This window comes from Lissotriton helveticus, chromosome 5_1, assembly GCF_964261635.1.
Source record: "Lissotriton helveticus chromosome 5_1, aLisHel1.1, whole genome shotgun sequence".
NCBI classification, from domain to species: Eukaryota; Metazoa; Chordata; class Amphibia; order Caudata; family Salamandridae; genus Lissotriton; species Lissotriton helveticus.
The window spans coordinates 959,451,277-959,468,786 of record NC_136065.1 but is presented as its reverse complement, the minus strand read 5'-3'; the positions used below and the strand labels follow the sequence as shown (position 1 = coordinate 959,468,786).

Here is a 17,510-nt window from a genome sequence, read left to right as displayed (position 1 = left end):
CCGAGTCTGGAGCTGTATTTCTTGAGGAGCCTGGAAGGCACGGACTTCACCACTGCCGGTGTTAGGAAGAGCTGTTCAGCCGGCTCGAGGAGTCCTGGCACCAAAGGCAGTAGGGGGCGAGACATGTGTTTCTTATGTAACGTCTCAAAGATCACAGAAGTAGAAGGCGTAGGCGCTTCAACCTTGATCCCCAACTTCGCCGCCCCTCGCAGGAGGACCTCCTGGAATGTGCCAATATCGTCTATCGGAGACACTCTAGTCTCCGGCGAATCAGACAGCGTAGGCGAGTAAGAACGGGTCCCAGAGGCAGAACGTGACCTGGACCTACGCCTCCTATGGCGATGCCTGGATCTCGAGGAAGATCCGCGTCCACTCCTAGATCTGTCTCTTCTACCCGAGCGAGACCTCGATCTCTTGGGCCTGGGACGTTCCGTCGGCCTCCCCGGTTCGGAAGCCTTAGGCTTCGGAGTCTTCGACTTAGGAGTCTTCTTCGGCGGAGTCGGAAACTTGGGCATCGACACCGCTCTCGGTGGAACCGGGGGAGGGGGAGTAACCGTAACCGGGGCCTGCGGAGCCGGCAAAGGAGGCAACGGAGGAGGAGGGGTCGGAGCCCTCGGAGGTGGACCCCTGGGTAAAGGAGGCAGAGGAGGAGGTGCAGAAGGCTTCTTCGGGGTATATACCTCGGAATATGCCGTTCCCGGCGAACCATCATCCCGTCCGGACTGTGGGGAGCCCCCCACAGTCCTGGGCCTGGCCTTACGACCTCCTGACGCCGACGATCGGTGCTCAGACGACGACCGTGGGTCCTTCGACGTCGAGCGGCCTTTCGGCGTCGACCGTTCCACACTCCTCGACGTCGACCGGTGTCTACGTCTCGACGTCGACCCCGACCAGATGGACGAACCACGAAATCTCGACGACGGGCGATGGTGCCTCGACGGCGACCTCGACCTCTTCGTACGTCTCGACGTCGACCTCTTGGAACGCCTCGACGCCGATCTCTTTGAATGTCTTGACGTCGACGTCTTCGGCGCCGGAGACTTCTCCCGTCTCGACGGCGACCTCGACGACGAGGATCCCCTCGAGGACGATGACTTCGACGGCGAACGGCGGTGTCGCCTCGACGGCGAGCGCCGACGCCGGGTCCTCCGATGTCGACCACTCGACGCCGACGGCGACGACGAGGAGATCGACACCGGCTTCGACGGCGGCCTGTAAACGTCCCTCGACGTCGACGGACGACGTTTTCTCAACCCAGAGCCCTGGGGAGACCGGGAACTGGCCGTGGACCTTCCTCTCGACGTCGTGGTCATCGCAACTGACCCAGACGGAGAGCTTGGGCGTGAGCTGGACTTCCTGCCCCTGGGGAGCCCCCCAGAGGCCACAGCATGGGCAGTAGAAGCCCCTCCAGACCCACCTCGAGCCTTCAATCTTCTTTCTTCAAGTCCCTGAAGTCTGATCTTCCGCCTGTCCTTCAGGGTCCTGCCAGAGAAGCCTCTACAGATCACACAATCCTCAGGGATGTGGGAAGAGGGAAGGCAGAGAATACAGACCTCATGGGGGTCTGATTTGGCCTTCTTCCTGGAGCACTCCGGGCATTCGTCAAATAATGCTGGCATTATGGACAACAAAAAAGTGCAGAACCCAAGAAGAAAGTCACCAAAGTACTTTAAAAGTACAAAAAAATCGAATTTAGTGAAAAACACCAACAAAACCCTTGAAAAGGGAGAGCTCAATGCTCTAGGGTCCTGCTTGCAGGAGCCGGAAAAAAGAACTGAAACTAAGTTGGACCTGCTATGCATTCTGGGATACTGGGAGAAGGTTCTGGAAGGTTCCTTAAAGGCACAGTATCCTATTTAAGCCACATAATGGCAGCCTATGGGGCTTGTCTGTCCAGGTTCTTCTCTCTATCATTCCTGAGGGATTTTGCTGTTAAGCAAGGGAAATCTGTACAGGCTTTGCTGTTTTGTGGATTTTGTGGTGGAATTTCTAGTTGAAGTACTGGACAGTGTAGCCTTTTTTGGCTGCATTATCTGTCTTTAAATTCTCTCTTAAGTGTCTATGCAGTTCTGCATTTTTTGACACTGTAAGAGATTATTTTTGATTGCTCCGGGGTCCACGCACATGGGCGGGACTATTCACTAGATTATGACTATACACAGAGATCCCCTACTACAGAACCTTTTATTCTGACCAGCAATTGATTGTGATCAGAGTATTAATAAAAGATGAAGTCAAATGAATGTCTCAGGGAGGCAAGAGGTCTCATGTAGGTGCTTAAATAAAGAGAGGCTAATCTATAAACCCTGTGAAAACCCACAGGCCAGTTTCTTGACACAATATAAAACTTCAAGAACGACTGATTGTGATCTAACTTGTGGAAAAGTTATAAACCTGTACACAACACTCCCTCCAAACATCAATCCCTGCAATCTACTTAATATTATACTGAGGGAGACAGTATTTAATGGTGCTGATAGGTCAAGTAAAATAAGAAAGGTTGTCTTGCCTTTTCATTAGCTAAATAAAAGTAGTCTAATACTGCCATCAGGACCAATTCCATTAAATAATTTGGTCTGAAGCCTGACTGTGCTGCATTCAGCAGTTTATTTTCTTACAAATCTCTGGATAGCAGCAGATTAACCAGACTCTCCTCAACCATAGTTGTAAACAATAGCAATGAGATGGGCCTGTATTTGGCTGAAATATTAAAGTCACCATAATTTTTGTGTAGTAAAGGAACAATAGCTGCTTGTGTTCAGAAATTGTAACCTGCCCTGCTTCAAGGGATACATTTATCAGATGAGTGAGTTTGGCTCCTGTAATGTCATTGGCTTGATTCATAGTCCTAAACTTGCACGGGTAGGCTGGGGAGCCCGCAGAGGTTTTAGTAAGTTGCTTATCTTCAGGATCTTGCGATTACAACTGCCAAAATAGACAACCCATTCAGACAAAACCCTTATTATTACATAAAGGATTGTTTTGTTTTCTGAGAAATATTATTGGCTCTGATGGTTTCTGTTACAATCAAGGATGTAGTCTTGTAGGTTAGAAAAGGAGTAGGGTTATTGGCTTAGTCGTAGGCTACAGATAAAGCCCCACCAGTAGCAGCATCCTGTTGCTCAGTGCTTCTCGCTCTAACTGTCCACTTCTCCAAGCACACACACTCTCAACATTCCAACCAACCAATTACCTCACTCACTGGCTGAGCAGCAGGGAACATCAAGATTGTGAGGAGAATGTACATGATAGCAAAAGGCCACAACACATCACCCCCCTTATGAAAGCAGTAGGAAATTCAGCAGGACGAAGAAAGGCAAAACACCCTCCCACAAAACGGCCATCAAAGCTACAAATTTCACCCCACCAAAACAAACAGAAAAGGTAAAAAAACACTCTCTGCAATAACTTCAATGCTCCAATGGGATGTAAGATGGAAAAACATACAGGCAATCAATATGTTCCGCAAATTCAAAATGCAAGTGTGCAGATAACCCAAATACTGAACCCAACTACCCGTTCCCCACATAACACATACACTCTAACAGGACCAGACCCGTTACCCTTCATAACACAACACTGAAACGGGACCAAGGCTTGTTCCACACTCTACTACATTGGGGTGTAAGCCCATACCTCCATCATCATACACTTAACCAGGACCAGGTTTTCACCTATCCTCTACTGCCCCCTCCAACTGGGACCATACTGCCTGCAACCACCGTAATATTTCTCAGCCGTTTTTTATCTTAATTTTTCCCTGTTGTGCCACTTTTATTGTGCCTATCTGTGTCTTCCTTTAATTCCAAACCTGCTTTTATTTATTTTCTTGTGCCTGCCTGTTCCTTTCACCTTTCGCCGCTGCTGCCCCTACTGCCCCTCCCCCCGGAATTTCCCAACTCTGCCTCCCAGCCTCTCCTCCCTCCCACCTCCCCTACTTAATGGCGGCTACACGCAGTGGGCGTGCTGAAGGCTCCCCAAAGGCCAGTCCGTCTGCGCCCGTCTGTGACTCGACTGTGGCCAGCACCTGGAAACCTTAACCTCCCACTACCCATCGCTACGACACCACCACCCGCCTCGCACTCAACCCTGGAAGACTTAGAGAATGTCAACAAGCCTCGCCGAACACAACCCACAGCCAGTTTTCCTGCCTCCACTGCCACCAGAGACCGACCGCCACCCCGGCCTCCAACACTGCCGACCCAAGCACCGGCGACACCCTAAATTGCATTCTCCTCAACGTACGCTCTGTACACAAACATGCCATGGAAATCTGGAACCTATTCGACTCTCTCTCGCCCGCCTTCACCTTCTTCACCGAGACCTGGACCAATGCATCCTCCCCCCCCCGACATCAGCACCGCCATCCCAGACAGATACAAGATCAAGAGGAAAGACCCCCCTAACCACCAAGGAGGGTTTTGTCATCGACCACAAGAGCACCCTCTGCCTCACCACCTCCAGCGAAACCTTCCCCTCCGCCAAACACCTGCACTTCCAGAACCAGACCACTCCCAAAGCCACTCTCAGAGGAACCCTCATCTACAGATCCCCCGGCCCCCGAACACCTTTCACCACCACCATCACCGACTTCATCACACCCCACACCACCGCCTCAACAAGCTGCATACTCATTGGAGACCTGATCTTCCAACTCGACAACCCCAGCGACCCCAACTCCAATATCCTTTGTGACAACGTCGCCAGCATCAGACTTAAAAAAACTCTCAACCCCATCTTTGTGGCAGGAAACAGCATCCAATTCAGCCACACAACGCAGCCGCCATGGACCGACCACCACTGCGTACACTTCGCCGTCAACAAACCCAAGGCACCCAAACCAGCCGCACGAAGGAACTGGAGCAAGGTTACTGATGGGCAAGTTAACTCCACTCTCACCCGAGACAACCACACATGGGCACCTGACACAAACAACGCAGCCAGAGAACTCCACACCTGGATCGCCGATTTCGCAGACCAGCTCAGCCGCTGCGCGACCCAGACAGACAACGCCCAGGAAAGCGGCCTGGTTCACCACCACTCTCCAAGAAGCCAGACTCACCTAAAAATGCCTGGAGAAGAACTGGAGAAACACCAAGACAACTGAAAACCACCCCACCTACAAGGACGCCATGACAGACTACCACAACCAGATCAGAGCCACCAAGAGAAACTTCATCCACAACAAAATCCTGGCCAACTCCACCAACTCCAAGGAACTTTTCAGTGTCATTCAAGAATCCACCAACCCACGCAGTGAAGCAACTGACTTCACCCCATCCCAAGACCTGTGTAACAAGCTTGGAACTTATTTCCACCTCAAGATCAAAAACCTCTACAGCAACTTCATCGACTATCCACCAGGCACCACAGATGGCCCCCTGCCCCCCTGCCCCCCGGAAACACCAGCCAGCCCAATATCTCCAACTGAACACCAGTCACGGCCGAAGACACCGCCTCGACCATGAAAAGCATCCACTCAGGGGCCCCCATCGACCCCTGCCTCCCTCACATCGACACAGAGCCGTCCCCACCATTGCACCGGAACTACAATGCACCATCAACACCACCTTCAAAACAGGTACCTTCCCAGATGACTGGAAGCGTGCAGAAGCAAGACCTCTGCTCAAGAAGCCCACAGCTGACTCCACCGACCTCAAGAACTTTCGGCCCATCTCGGTACGCCCCTTCGCAGCCACAGTTGCAGAGAAAACAATCAACAGGAAACTGACACAATTCATTGAAGAGAACGCCGTCCTCGACCCGTCCCAATCTAGATTCCGAAGCAACCACAGCACAGAGACCGCCCTACTCGCCACCACAGATGACATCTGCACCCTCCTGGATCAAGGCCACTCCGTAGCCTTTACGCTACTCAACCTATCAGTGGCCTTTGACACCGTCTGACACTGCACACTAGTCGCCAGACTACACAGCACAGGCATACAAGGAATAGCCCTGGACTGGATCCGATCATTCCTCACCAGACGAAACCAAAGACTCCCACCCTTCCTCTCCGATCCCACGAAAATCACCTGCGGAGTCCCACAGGGTTCATCCCTGAGCCCTATTCTCTTCAACATCTACATGGCCCCCCTTGCATCCATCGTCCGACAACACAGCCTCAACATCGTATCCTACGGTGACGACACCCAGCTCATCCTCTCCCTCACCAAAGGCCCCACCACTGCCAAACTCAACTTCCACAAAGGAATGCAAAAAATCAAATCAAATATAAGCTTTATTTCGGTTTTTGAGTTTAAAACCATAAAAGCAGCAAAAAGAAATACAGACATATATATAGAAATCAACAGTTTCAAATCAAACTAAAACCAATCTAGTGCAAAAATAAAAACACATGGTAGACAGAGTTCCCTTTCACCAAGTGTTATTGTTCAATGCTCTGGGGCCAGGGTAAAAATCAAACAAGTCCCAAATAGAAATAGTACCATCTCCAATTTTGGGCTGGGAAAATCTTAAGAATGGGACAATGTTCCTGTGCTTAAATTTGATTAGTATCAGGTCTCCCGGAATGTCTTTAGGTAACCTCCCTAGCCATCCCACCCTCCTGACGCTCAGGATTCCGCCATCTAGGTCAGGTGGCAGCGGTCTGTTGTTATTGAGCCAAAAAATGGCTTTATTCAGCAAATCCTGGCTTGTTTCATATTTGTCCTGACTAAGTTCAGGGACCCCGGAGAGTACAGCCACATAGGGGGCGGCTTCAGGGGGTAAGTTCATTCGGTGTCTTCTTTCTTGAGGAAGCCTAGGGGCTTTGAGAGGGAGGCGAGTGAGCTTAGAAGTAACTTTACTACCGCTTAGGATAGGTGTGCTGAGAGAGGGATCAGTTGTTTGTTCTTTCCTGTGTTCGATTGACTTGGGGTTCACAAGCTTAGTAGAGAGCATAGGACAAGAGGGAATTACAGTATTTACAAGTGATGGTAAACTCCTTTGTACCATTTTTTCAACATCAGACAACCTATTTCCCAGATCCGTAATTTTTGAGAGCAGAGGTGATAAAGCCGCATTCAACAGTTGCTCTATATGGGCCAGTAGGGTCAATTGGAAGGGGGAAACAGGGTCATTTGATGTGATCACCGTCTTAAGTGGCATTGATACGCTTGGGTTGACAGAGGAAAGCGAGGAAGAAGAGGGGCTACAGCACATTCGGTCGGCATTTGGTGGGGTAACCTCATTGTTCCTTTTGCTGGGTGGTTCCCGAAACAGTGTATCAGATTTAGGCAGAATTATTTCACAGGCCTGGGGAGTCCAATTTATAAGATCCGTATCTCTGTCCACTGTAGGGGAAGTAGAAATATCAGGGGCATAGTTTGTGCCACACAAGGCATTCAGTTCTTCCCAGACAGACATAGTAGTTGAGTTACAGAAAGGCCCCCCAAACGTCACTAGACAAATAACAACGCAAAAAGACAAAAGGGTAAAGTGTCTCTATACCTCATGCTATGAAGGGGCCATGTGGGGTGGCCCGTCCCGTCCTCCTCGGGTCCTCTGAGGGCCACAGAGGGCCCGCCCTTTGCCCGGGCTTAGCCCGGCGTCCCGCGAAGCTGGGCGGAGCTCCCCTTTTTGGCGCCTCCTGGCGCTTCCCACGTGAATCAGGAAGCAGCGCCGCCGCTAGGGCCGCCAGGAGATGTAGTCCCGGAGCGGCGGCGCTGTGGACTGCACAATTTGACTCCTGGCAGTGGCGGCAATGTTGGAGTCCTGCTCGTCTCTCCCCTGCTCCTGCCCGGTGAGTTGGAAATGCCCCCGCGCTCCGCCGAGCGGAGCTCCCCTTTTAGGCGCCTCCTGGCGCTTCCCACGTGAATCAGGAAGCAGCGCCGCCGCTAGGGCCGCCGGGAGATGTAGTCCCGGAGCGGCGGCGCTGTGGACTGCACAATTTGACTCCTGGCAGTGGCGGCAATGTTGGAGTCCTGCTCGTCTCTCCCCTGCTCCTGCCCGGTGAGTTGGAAATGCCCCCGCGCTCTGCCGAGCGGAGCTCCCCTTTTAGGCGCCTCCTGGCGCTTCCCACGTGAATCAGGAAGCAGCGCCGCCGCTAGGGCCGCCGGGAGATGTAGTCCCGGAGCGGCGGCGCTGTGGACTGCACAATTTGACTCCTGGCAGTGGCGGCAATGTTGGAGTCCTGCTCGTCTCTCCCCTGCTCCTGCCCGGTGAGTTGGAAATGCCCCCGCGCTCCGCCGAGCGAAGCTCCCCTTTTAGGCGCCTCCTGGCGCTTCCCACGTAAATCAGGAAGCCAAAGGAATGCAAGACGTCGCAGTTTGGATGACAAACAGCTGCCTGAAGCTCAACGCCAAGAAGACAGAAGTCTTCGTCCTCTGTACCACCCCTTCGGCATGGGACAGTACCTGGTGGCCGACTGCCCTCAGAAGCCCACCTAGCCCCTCAGACCACGCCAAGAACCTCAGCATTGTACTAGACTCATCACTCACCATGAACTGACAGGTCAAGGCCATCACCTCCAGCTACTTCAACACCCTCCACATCCTCCGCAAGACCTTCATTTGGATCCCCCCTGAGTCAAGGAAGACAGTCACCCATGCACTCATCACCAGCAGACTGGAAGAAGGAAACGCACTCTACGTCAGCATCAACAAGTCCCTACTCTGTAAACACCAGACTCCAGAAAATTGAGTCTGAATACAAAACTTATGATGGTTATATTTATCCAGTACACTTTGGATTATCAGAATTACTAAGGGGAGTGCTGAATGCAGCTCTATGTTTATATATTTCCTTAGATACATGGTCAACTGGATGATAGCGAATTCTCTCAAAGTAAATACGAACAAAACTGAGGTCCTAGCCATCACCACGGGAAGTACCCCATGGTCTGACCTCTTCTGGCCACCGGAGCTGGGGGCTACACCCACCCCAGCTCCAGTCGTTAAAAGGCTAGGCCTTAAAGTAGACAACAAACTCATATTGTCTAACCAAGTGTCCTCCGTGGTCGGGACCTGCGTAGGCCTGTTGAGACAGCTGAGAAAATTAGCACCCCTCCTCTCTTTCTCTACCCTGCGGACAGTGGCGACCGCACTGATCGTGTCTCACCTAGACTATGGCAATGCGCTTTATATTGGATTACCCGAAAAGCTATTGGGCAAGCTGCAAGTAACAATGAATGATGCAGATAGGTTGATCTTCAAGCTCCCGAGATGGGCACGGGCCACACCTCTGTTGCAACAGCTTCACTGGCTCCCCCTCAAGCACCGAGCCAGGTTTAAAGGCCTTTGCATCACCCACAAAGCCCTATATGGCCAGGCTCCAGTTTACATCAAGAATCGTCTGGAGCGTTACGTCATCAAAGGCTGGCCAAATGGCCTGCCCACGTTTCAACACAACGACCAAAGGAGGACGAGCATTCTCGGTCCTGATCCCACAGCTGTGGAATAAGCTGCTATGACACTGTCGTAAGGAAATATCCCTTCTACCTTTTAGGAAAAAATTAAAAACCCTCCTCTTCACAGAAGCCTGGGCATAATCACACATTGATTGGAGACCAATAGTCACTCACTAGGGTGGGCAATTGCTGCTCTCACTTTATCGCTTAGAGAACTGCTGGTGATTTTGCACTTTACAAATCTCAATTAACAATAACAAACATGTAGCGCACACACCCCTTTGAGGATCTCTTTAAAGACATAAAATATATCTGTGTGCCAGTGCAATGCCGTAGAGAGTCCATGAAATGCCAGAAGCAACAAGTGCGCCCGCACAGGTCTTTTCACACAAGCAGACGCGCACTACTTTTCACTATAACATGTGCACAAAGACTTCCTTCATTCACTTGGCCTCCCACACAGACATGCACTGTGGCTTGACCTCCACGTGGAGAGATGCAGTTCGCATGCTCCTCAGCAATGCTGCTGACACACCCCAGAATACTGCTGTGGTGGTGCTCAAAACACGTCAGTCATGTTGCAGTATTCAAATGCTGCACAACGCCACTTGGCCAACGGCAAGTGAAGAAAAATTAATAAAGCGTTCCATACGGTCCAAACGGCATATAGAAAGGGACTCACCACAACCCAAGCTTAGTCATCAGTACCTTGAGATACTTACTGCCAACTATACACTCAAACTCAACCTTGTCGGCACTAGCTGCACAAATTAAGTTGAACAGTTCCAAAATGCCTTTTATACCAGGGTTGTTCCAATGCTAAGTTTAGGGACAGGCTCCCTGCAGGTTAAATGCTCCTTGCTTCACCGGTTCACTCCTCACCAATGTTTCTCATCCATATGAAATGAGTCAGCTGCACACTGACGCTGGCCTGTTAAAAATGCCCTGGACTGCAGGCTGTCTGATGTGCATAGACACTGGTGGGGCTTCCAGGCGCCATTCTTCCTTATAGGCTTCAAACTCTTATGATTTGTAATCCACTTAGTTTCTTCTTAGTTTCTCGAGTTTCTTAATTTCTAGTTTCTCATGAATAGTTTCTTTTCCGCTCGTCACCAGTGTTACAATCAAGTATGTAGTCTTGTAGGTTACAAAAAGAGTAAGTTTATTAGCCTAGTTGTAGAATACAGATACAGCCCCACCCGGAGTAGCATCATGCTGCTAAGCCCTTCTTACTCTAACTGCCCACTCATCCAAGCACAAACACTCACTGCAAAAGTTAGCAAGAGGCCACAACAGTTTTGATGGTCATGAAAATATGCATAGAGTTAGTTAGGCTTTACGAGGGTGAAACAGCTCTCTACTCACAATGTGGGTGGTTAGTTCTATGGCAACACCAAATACCTCTCTGTCGGGAGATGAAGCATTGATTAGTATAGAGGATTAAAATGTGACATGGGCCTCTTTAATAGTGTTTTTATATTTTTTCTTGGGGCCTTTATAGGTTGCTTTATTCTCATGATTATAGTCTTTCCTCCATTGTTGTGCTGCTTTTTAGCAGATTTTTTAATCAAGAGCAGACTTTGTCCAGTTGTAAAAGCTGGCCCTAGTAGACCTGTTGAAGGTCAGATTGCAAGACAGCCTTAGTTACTCTTCTTCTTTTAATTCTGTAACACATATTTTTTTAAGTATACAGTGCATGAATGACAAAGAATTTAATAAGTAATGACTGAATATTCTTTCTAGAGAAATAATAGAGCCTCATGCATTACAATGGAAGGCAGAAGGATACACCCAGGCACCCAATTGCATACGATGAGAACGTAATGCTCTTGTAGGGTGGTGCTGAAAAACATTCTTTCTGTATGTTAAAGTATTGGTAATAATAGATCTTGAGATAAAAATGGACAGTATTTCAGAATGGTAGATGCCTAACAGGGACAAGAATTTACTACAACAAATCTAAAAGGTCCACATTGCTTATATTTTCAAGTCCTTACTTTGAGCAGAATCTAGAAATTTTAAATGGGAACACAGACAGACTGCCAGAAACTGAACGACTTGCAAATAGTCACTCTTGCACGATTACGACATATCCTGGTCTTCTAGGTTTCTGGTGCTACATATGTGTATATAAGTGCTCTACAAGTCATGCCCGAAACTATTTGTGCTGTGATACAAGAAGAGCAAATGAGATACATGTAACCTGTTAAAGGACCAACGCTTTGCTTCTCACTTTTAGTAAATGCTCACTATAAATCAGCACTGGCAAGATATGGTTCAATAAATCTTTACTACACGCGCTTGGAATGTATGTTAATGATAGGTGCTAAGTACGCACCTATCATTAACAATAAGGCTACCAACACAATAAAAGGACTGGCCACGGTCTCAATATATTAGCCCCTGGCTCACCCCTTGTTAGCTGGCTGTGAGCAGGCAGGCTTAACTCAGGAGACAGGTATGTAAAGCATTTAAAAACACCAATACATTAAATAAATTCGATACAACACTCAATAAAAATACCACACCATTTATAAAGTAGGAAATCTTTTTATCTTTAAAATGACACCAAAACAACAGAAATCCAATATAGGGAACTTTCTTGTGCCTAAAAACACAAAGCGCCAACTTGGGACATCTGATTGTGCTTGACCAGACAAGGTCTAAGTTTGAGGCCGACTGCGATGAAGCCCTGCTCGGATACATTAAACGGGAGGAGCTGGTCAAAATGTCACCTTCGGACTTGGAAACGTTTCTGGAGGATTTTCTCTTGACGTCATGAGGTCACCTCCAGCAGCTTAATTTAGATGCAACGTCATCGGACTGCTTCCCCGTGGGGCCCCAGGCAAATACTGGAAGCCTGGAGCTCCAGAGCTTTCAGTTGGATGAACCTGAAATCCAGGCCAGTTCGCATTTGAAGGTAAACTGCTTGATTCTTAACGTCGGGTTGGTCAAATTGTAGAGCTTTTTCCAAAAGTTGCTCCAAACTTTAGGAACTTCTTCCTGAAGTTGCCCTTGAGGGTTCAAAGTGTCCAAAACACAAATCCAAGGGTCTAGGAGCTCTGAGATGGTCCTTGTAAGTTTGGGACTACAATTCCCACAATACACCTGGCCAAATCCTTAAAAGTCCACTGGACGCACACCAGGCTGGGGACTCCTTGACAGAGAAGGTGCATAGAAGCTCAGTTAACTTGTTGCGTTCAGACAGTCCACTCATTAACCTTTTGTGAAGCACGGCAAAGTCTTCAGGGCTGTAGTTGCGAGCGTGCAGCAGAAGCAGTCCTTCAAATTACACTCCTTTGGGGTACAGACCGGGTTTCCAGCAGGGTAGTCCCTTGGAGTTTCAGTCAGCAATTCTGAATTGCTATGCAGCTCTCAAATATTTATTCTATGGTCTAGGGTGACGAGCAGGGGGCATCCCTGTCCACCCAAATGCATGACAGCTTCCTCCAAAGTGTGCCATATTCTTGTCCCACAAAGGGCTGCACTTTAAAATTCAAGATGTAGAATTCCTGTTCAGGAGAGTAAAACCTGGCTAAACCAACCTACTGGTGTGGTTCATTTCCATTAACACTCACCTCCAGACCGTCTGCAAATCCCATTCCTGGGCCTGCCATCTGACTGGGGGTACTGGAAGTGTGGGTAGGTCTGGCATTACTTACTGTCCTGCTCTCTTTGAAGCCCAGTATGATTTGCCCAGTCCCTGACCAGGCCTTTTCTCTGCAGCTGCAGAACTCCCCCGTAAGATAACCTCTGCTCTATGCAAGACACTTATCACCTCATCAAAGCAGCTTGGCTAAGCCTGTAAAGGTTGACCAATTTGGAGAGGTTGTTAGGAGGTGGAATTTTGGCTCACATAAAGGAAAGTTCTATAACTTCTTTACTGTACTAGTTATAATAAATTCCGCAGTGGCAAGTTGTTGGATTTCTCATTGCCAATCTTTTAAGTCCTTCAATAACATTTTGAGCTACTTCCTAGCAAAATTTAGACTTAAACAAAATATTTCGATCTTAGCTAATGGAGTTAAGTAACTACAATGGGGAAAAACAAAATTGGCAATCTTTTCCTCATAAGGACATATAAAACATATTTATATTGCAGGGATCTTTTTTTAATGACAGCAGGCAACACAGCAGTGCACCGTCCAGTGCAAGGAATATACTGGGGCTTTAAACCTCCATGCCCTATTATATACTAGGGACTTGTAGGTATTTTGAATTTCCCCTTGCCTTATTTTATACTAGGGACTTACAGGGGTCTGTCATTGCCAATTGTAATTATGCCTGATTACCATATTCCTTTTTCATCAGAGCACTGGCCCTGAGCCTGTTTAGCAGAGCCCAGGGCACAGACTCAGAGTTAGTTACCACCAATATCAGTGAAAAAATGGGGGTGATCAGGGCACAAAGGATGACATTCTCACACATGTGAACCTGTATCTCAAAGCAAAAAGAGCAGTTCAGTCAGGATCTAGAAATGTGAGGGAAGGAATGTAAGATGCTTTTGTAACACACTTTAAAAAGTATTCCCCACAAAAATGACAAGGAATCTTGAAAAAATCCAATTGTACATAAGTGTGTGAGTGTGGTATCGGTGTGTAGGTTGTTTATGAATGTATAAACACATAAAACATGACATACTAAGAACCCAATTACAAAAGCATGACATAAAATCCCAATCTGAAATATTGTAGCCGTTGCTGCTGCCAGTAATTATTCGGTGTTAAACTCCACACTCCTACTATTTTCCCCCAGATCAATTCTGCTAGGTCAAGACCGGTGGAAATATATTGGAGGAAAAATGCGCTGTGATAACTTTGACCATTCGAAATTTGGTGCACCAAATTCTGCATGTTATGACCCATTTCCTTATTTGGACTTGCAATGATATGTATTTCCCAGACCTGGTAAATACCTCACTCTGTTGTGTCAGTATGTACTGGGTTAATAAATAACGAATTCCCATCAGCTGCACTAGTTATCCAAGCATAACACATAATAAAGATGTGACCATTAAGCATGAGACTGGTTCTAAGCCAGGATCACCAACCTGTCCTGCAATAAGAACTATTTAAGTTCAGGGAAACTCAAACCAGGCTACTAATGTTAGTGCTGTAATAGCAACCACACCGGACAAGATTACATTAGTGTCCACAATATTGATGGTTACTAGCAGTGACCATCTTAGTGCATCAGGCAGTTTTAACAGCAGTAATATAAAAATGTTTTCTCAATTTCAAATGCTTCTACATGGGTAATACATAACCCAATGCCCCTGACACCAAGGTTATGGTATTAATAATAAATCTGCCAATGCCACATGATTTATCACTGAAATGTCAGCTTTGAATACATTTTGTAAATTTGAACCATTTTCCTCCCAAGGTCAGCATATGAGTTCTGAAAATGCACACATTTTCACCTTGGATACACACTCCCAACTTTATTATACATGGGTTAATTCAGCCAAGCAAAAGCTTCTAATTTACTAGACTGGGCTGCACACAGGAGAGTTACTTACAGGTAGCTGGAGGGTTTACCAGTAGGTCACAAGTGACCCGTTGAAGTTGCTTGTTCTAAGCATAAGTAACACAGGGAATCTTCTATGTTGCCTTCTACGGGAGAGGGAGCCGCTCGCACAATCATCCAACAGGGTGCAAAAATGAAAGTGGGGGTGTTGAATAATGTACTGCACCTAGGAATAAAAAATATCTTGAGACAGCCCTGAATACATAACTCAGATTATCTCCAACAAAACCAGCTTCCACGTAAATTTCAGAATCTAAACTTTTAATTTCTCCTGTGAGGTGCTCATTGATTGTTTTATTCTTCCGTAGGTCTCAGACACTCAAGGGAGATCAGGATCTACTCGAAAACCTGAGCGGGAAGTGACTCGAATGGTTGTCATTATGATCCTTGCGTTTCTAATCTGTTGGTCTCCGTATGCAGCATTTTCTATTCTCGTGACGGCGTGCCCCTCCATTCATCTGGACCCACGTCTGGCTTCCATCCCTGCTTTCTTTGCCAAGACTGCCTCAGTTTACAACCCAATCATTTATGTCTTCATGAACAAACAGGTAGTCATCCTTTGAGCATTTTTAAACGCTTCAGTCCGAGTGCATGACGTCCTTATTGCATTCTGTGCATGTAATTGGAGAAATAAGGTGTTGTTTAAAGGACAAAAAGCTTCGAATTCACATGAGCGTAGCCGAGAGCAGCAGCATTTCATATGTCTCATAAAAGCATATTTAAGGACATATTTACAAAAAATGTCGGATCACGGTGCTGCGCCAAATTTGGCAACGCTGCGCTCTGACATTTTTTAAACGCAAGGACGCGCTGTACTCACAAGAATATGACACACTCATGTGGTTCTCCTCGATTTGGTGCAATAATGCACCACCATGAGGCAAGGGTGCCTATTCTGTAGGGGCATTTGTTTATGTGCAGGAGGGGACACCCTCCTGCACATAGACAATCAATAATGGTGATTTTCTCTTTCTATGTGAATGCAGCACATATAGAAAGAGCAAAAACCTAAATTAATAATTTCTCCTCGTATCGCTATGTTAAGACCAGGTATTCACTGGCGGAAAGGGGCCTATCTACAAGGTGATGATAAGTGGCTTAGTGTCACCTTCTAAATAAGGGGAATGGCGCTAGGCCACCGGGGCGTCAATAAAAGTGACTCTCCAGTGGTGGATGTGGCTTGTGAATATGCTCCTTTGTTTTCTAAACAGTGCATTTTAGTAGCGTACCAACTTGGCATCCACACCCCATAATACGCTCAATTGTATAAATTATCTAGGACATAGTTAGCACTTCTATTCAAAACATTATCCCAAAAAATTCAACTTTTTTAACGGCTGCAATTCCTTTTGTAATTGTTCTTTATCAAGAACGTAAGGAAAATGATAGCTGAGATGATGATGCACCATCACCATACCATATACACTAGATTAGAGGCCATTGCTTCCTATTGTGACTTTGAGACGAGAACATATAATTACCAATTTTACTCCAGGCTGAGCACATTAGCACAAATTAGAGCCACATTTCAGGGTATATAAATGCATTATGTAAGTTTAATTACTTCAAGGTATCATTGAACTTTTTGATTCTGCTTCCAAAAACCCCTGACGTGATCCAGACATTAATCTAACTGAGCAGTGTACATGGAATCTTCTTGCAGATACAGGCTTCCAAAGTCTCCAAATGGGAGCTGCAAGATGGCATCAGAACCTCATCAGGATTAGCATCTTCATCAGCAGGAAGATCTTAGCGTAATACTTACACCGACTCATCAACGTGTCAACTAATGCACCCAACATCATGCAACATTTTATCCTGATGACAAAAGATTAGCCATTGCATCGCCCCCTAATCTTCATTCGAGTTGGAGTAAGGACAGGGAGTGGACAGTAGAGAAAGTAAACATTCAAGACCCAGTTTCTGAAGGTATGAAAGAACAAGCTGGGATTAGCAATAGCTAGCCTTAACTACCACTAAATGATATGTAAAACTGAGATAGAAGGTGTGGGATTTGACCCCGAGAGACATCCTTAACTGATGTAACTGTGGTACACACAAAGGTCCTTTAAGAGCCTAAATTGATGTCTGAATAGGCTACTCAAGCCCTATTGGGTGTCAAAAGTTATATCACTTGAAAGACTATACTGATATTGCTCAGTAGTAAACTAGAATCTTGTAGTAAAAATTCAACGAAAAGTGAAAAGAACACAATAGTTGTTCTTATTTGTGCAACCCCCAAGAAATGAGTTAAAGCTGGTTAAGCAATTAAGGTCATTTGTTCCTCAGTCTTCATTGTGGCATTGTGAAGAAGTACATCTCAAATGTAGGATGATTAAAGAGGTTTCTTTATTCTTATCACAAGAAGAAAAGGATCTCATCCACAGGAGACACAGGCTGACAGCAACTGACTCTGTCCTAGCCTCAATTGGAATCCTCACATAACTACATCATACATTCTAAGAATAACATTCTGTAACCACTCATAACATATTGAAGAAGGATACCACACATCTTCCCCTGAAACATAACATTTTGTTACTTTAAAACATAGTCACTAAGAGCTGCAGGAGTACAGATTCGACGTGTACTTTTCCTGACAGGAACATCAGACTCGACATTTTTCTTTTTA

At 46.9% G+C, this 17,510-nt stretch overlaps 1 protein-coding gene across 1 annotated transcript in view; it reads left to right on the top strand.

The window, feature by feature from the left end:
• The window catches only part of LOC144752576 (opsin-VA-like), a 400,680-nt gene that overhangs the window by 358,085 nt on the left and 25,085 nt on the right, over positions 1-17,510 (top strand). The window contains exon 4 of the mRNA XM_078640464.1: positions 15,187-15,426. Coding sequence (XP_078496590.1) covers positions 15,187-15,426 — 240 coding nt within the window. The remainder of the gene's footprint in view (positions 1-15,186; positions 15,427-17,510) is intronic.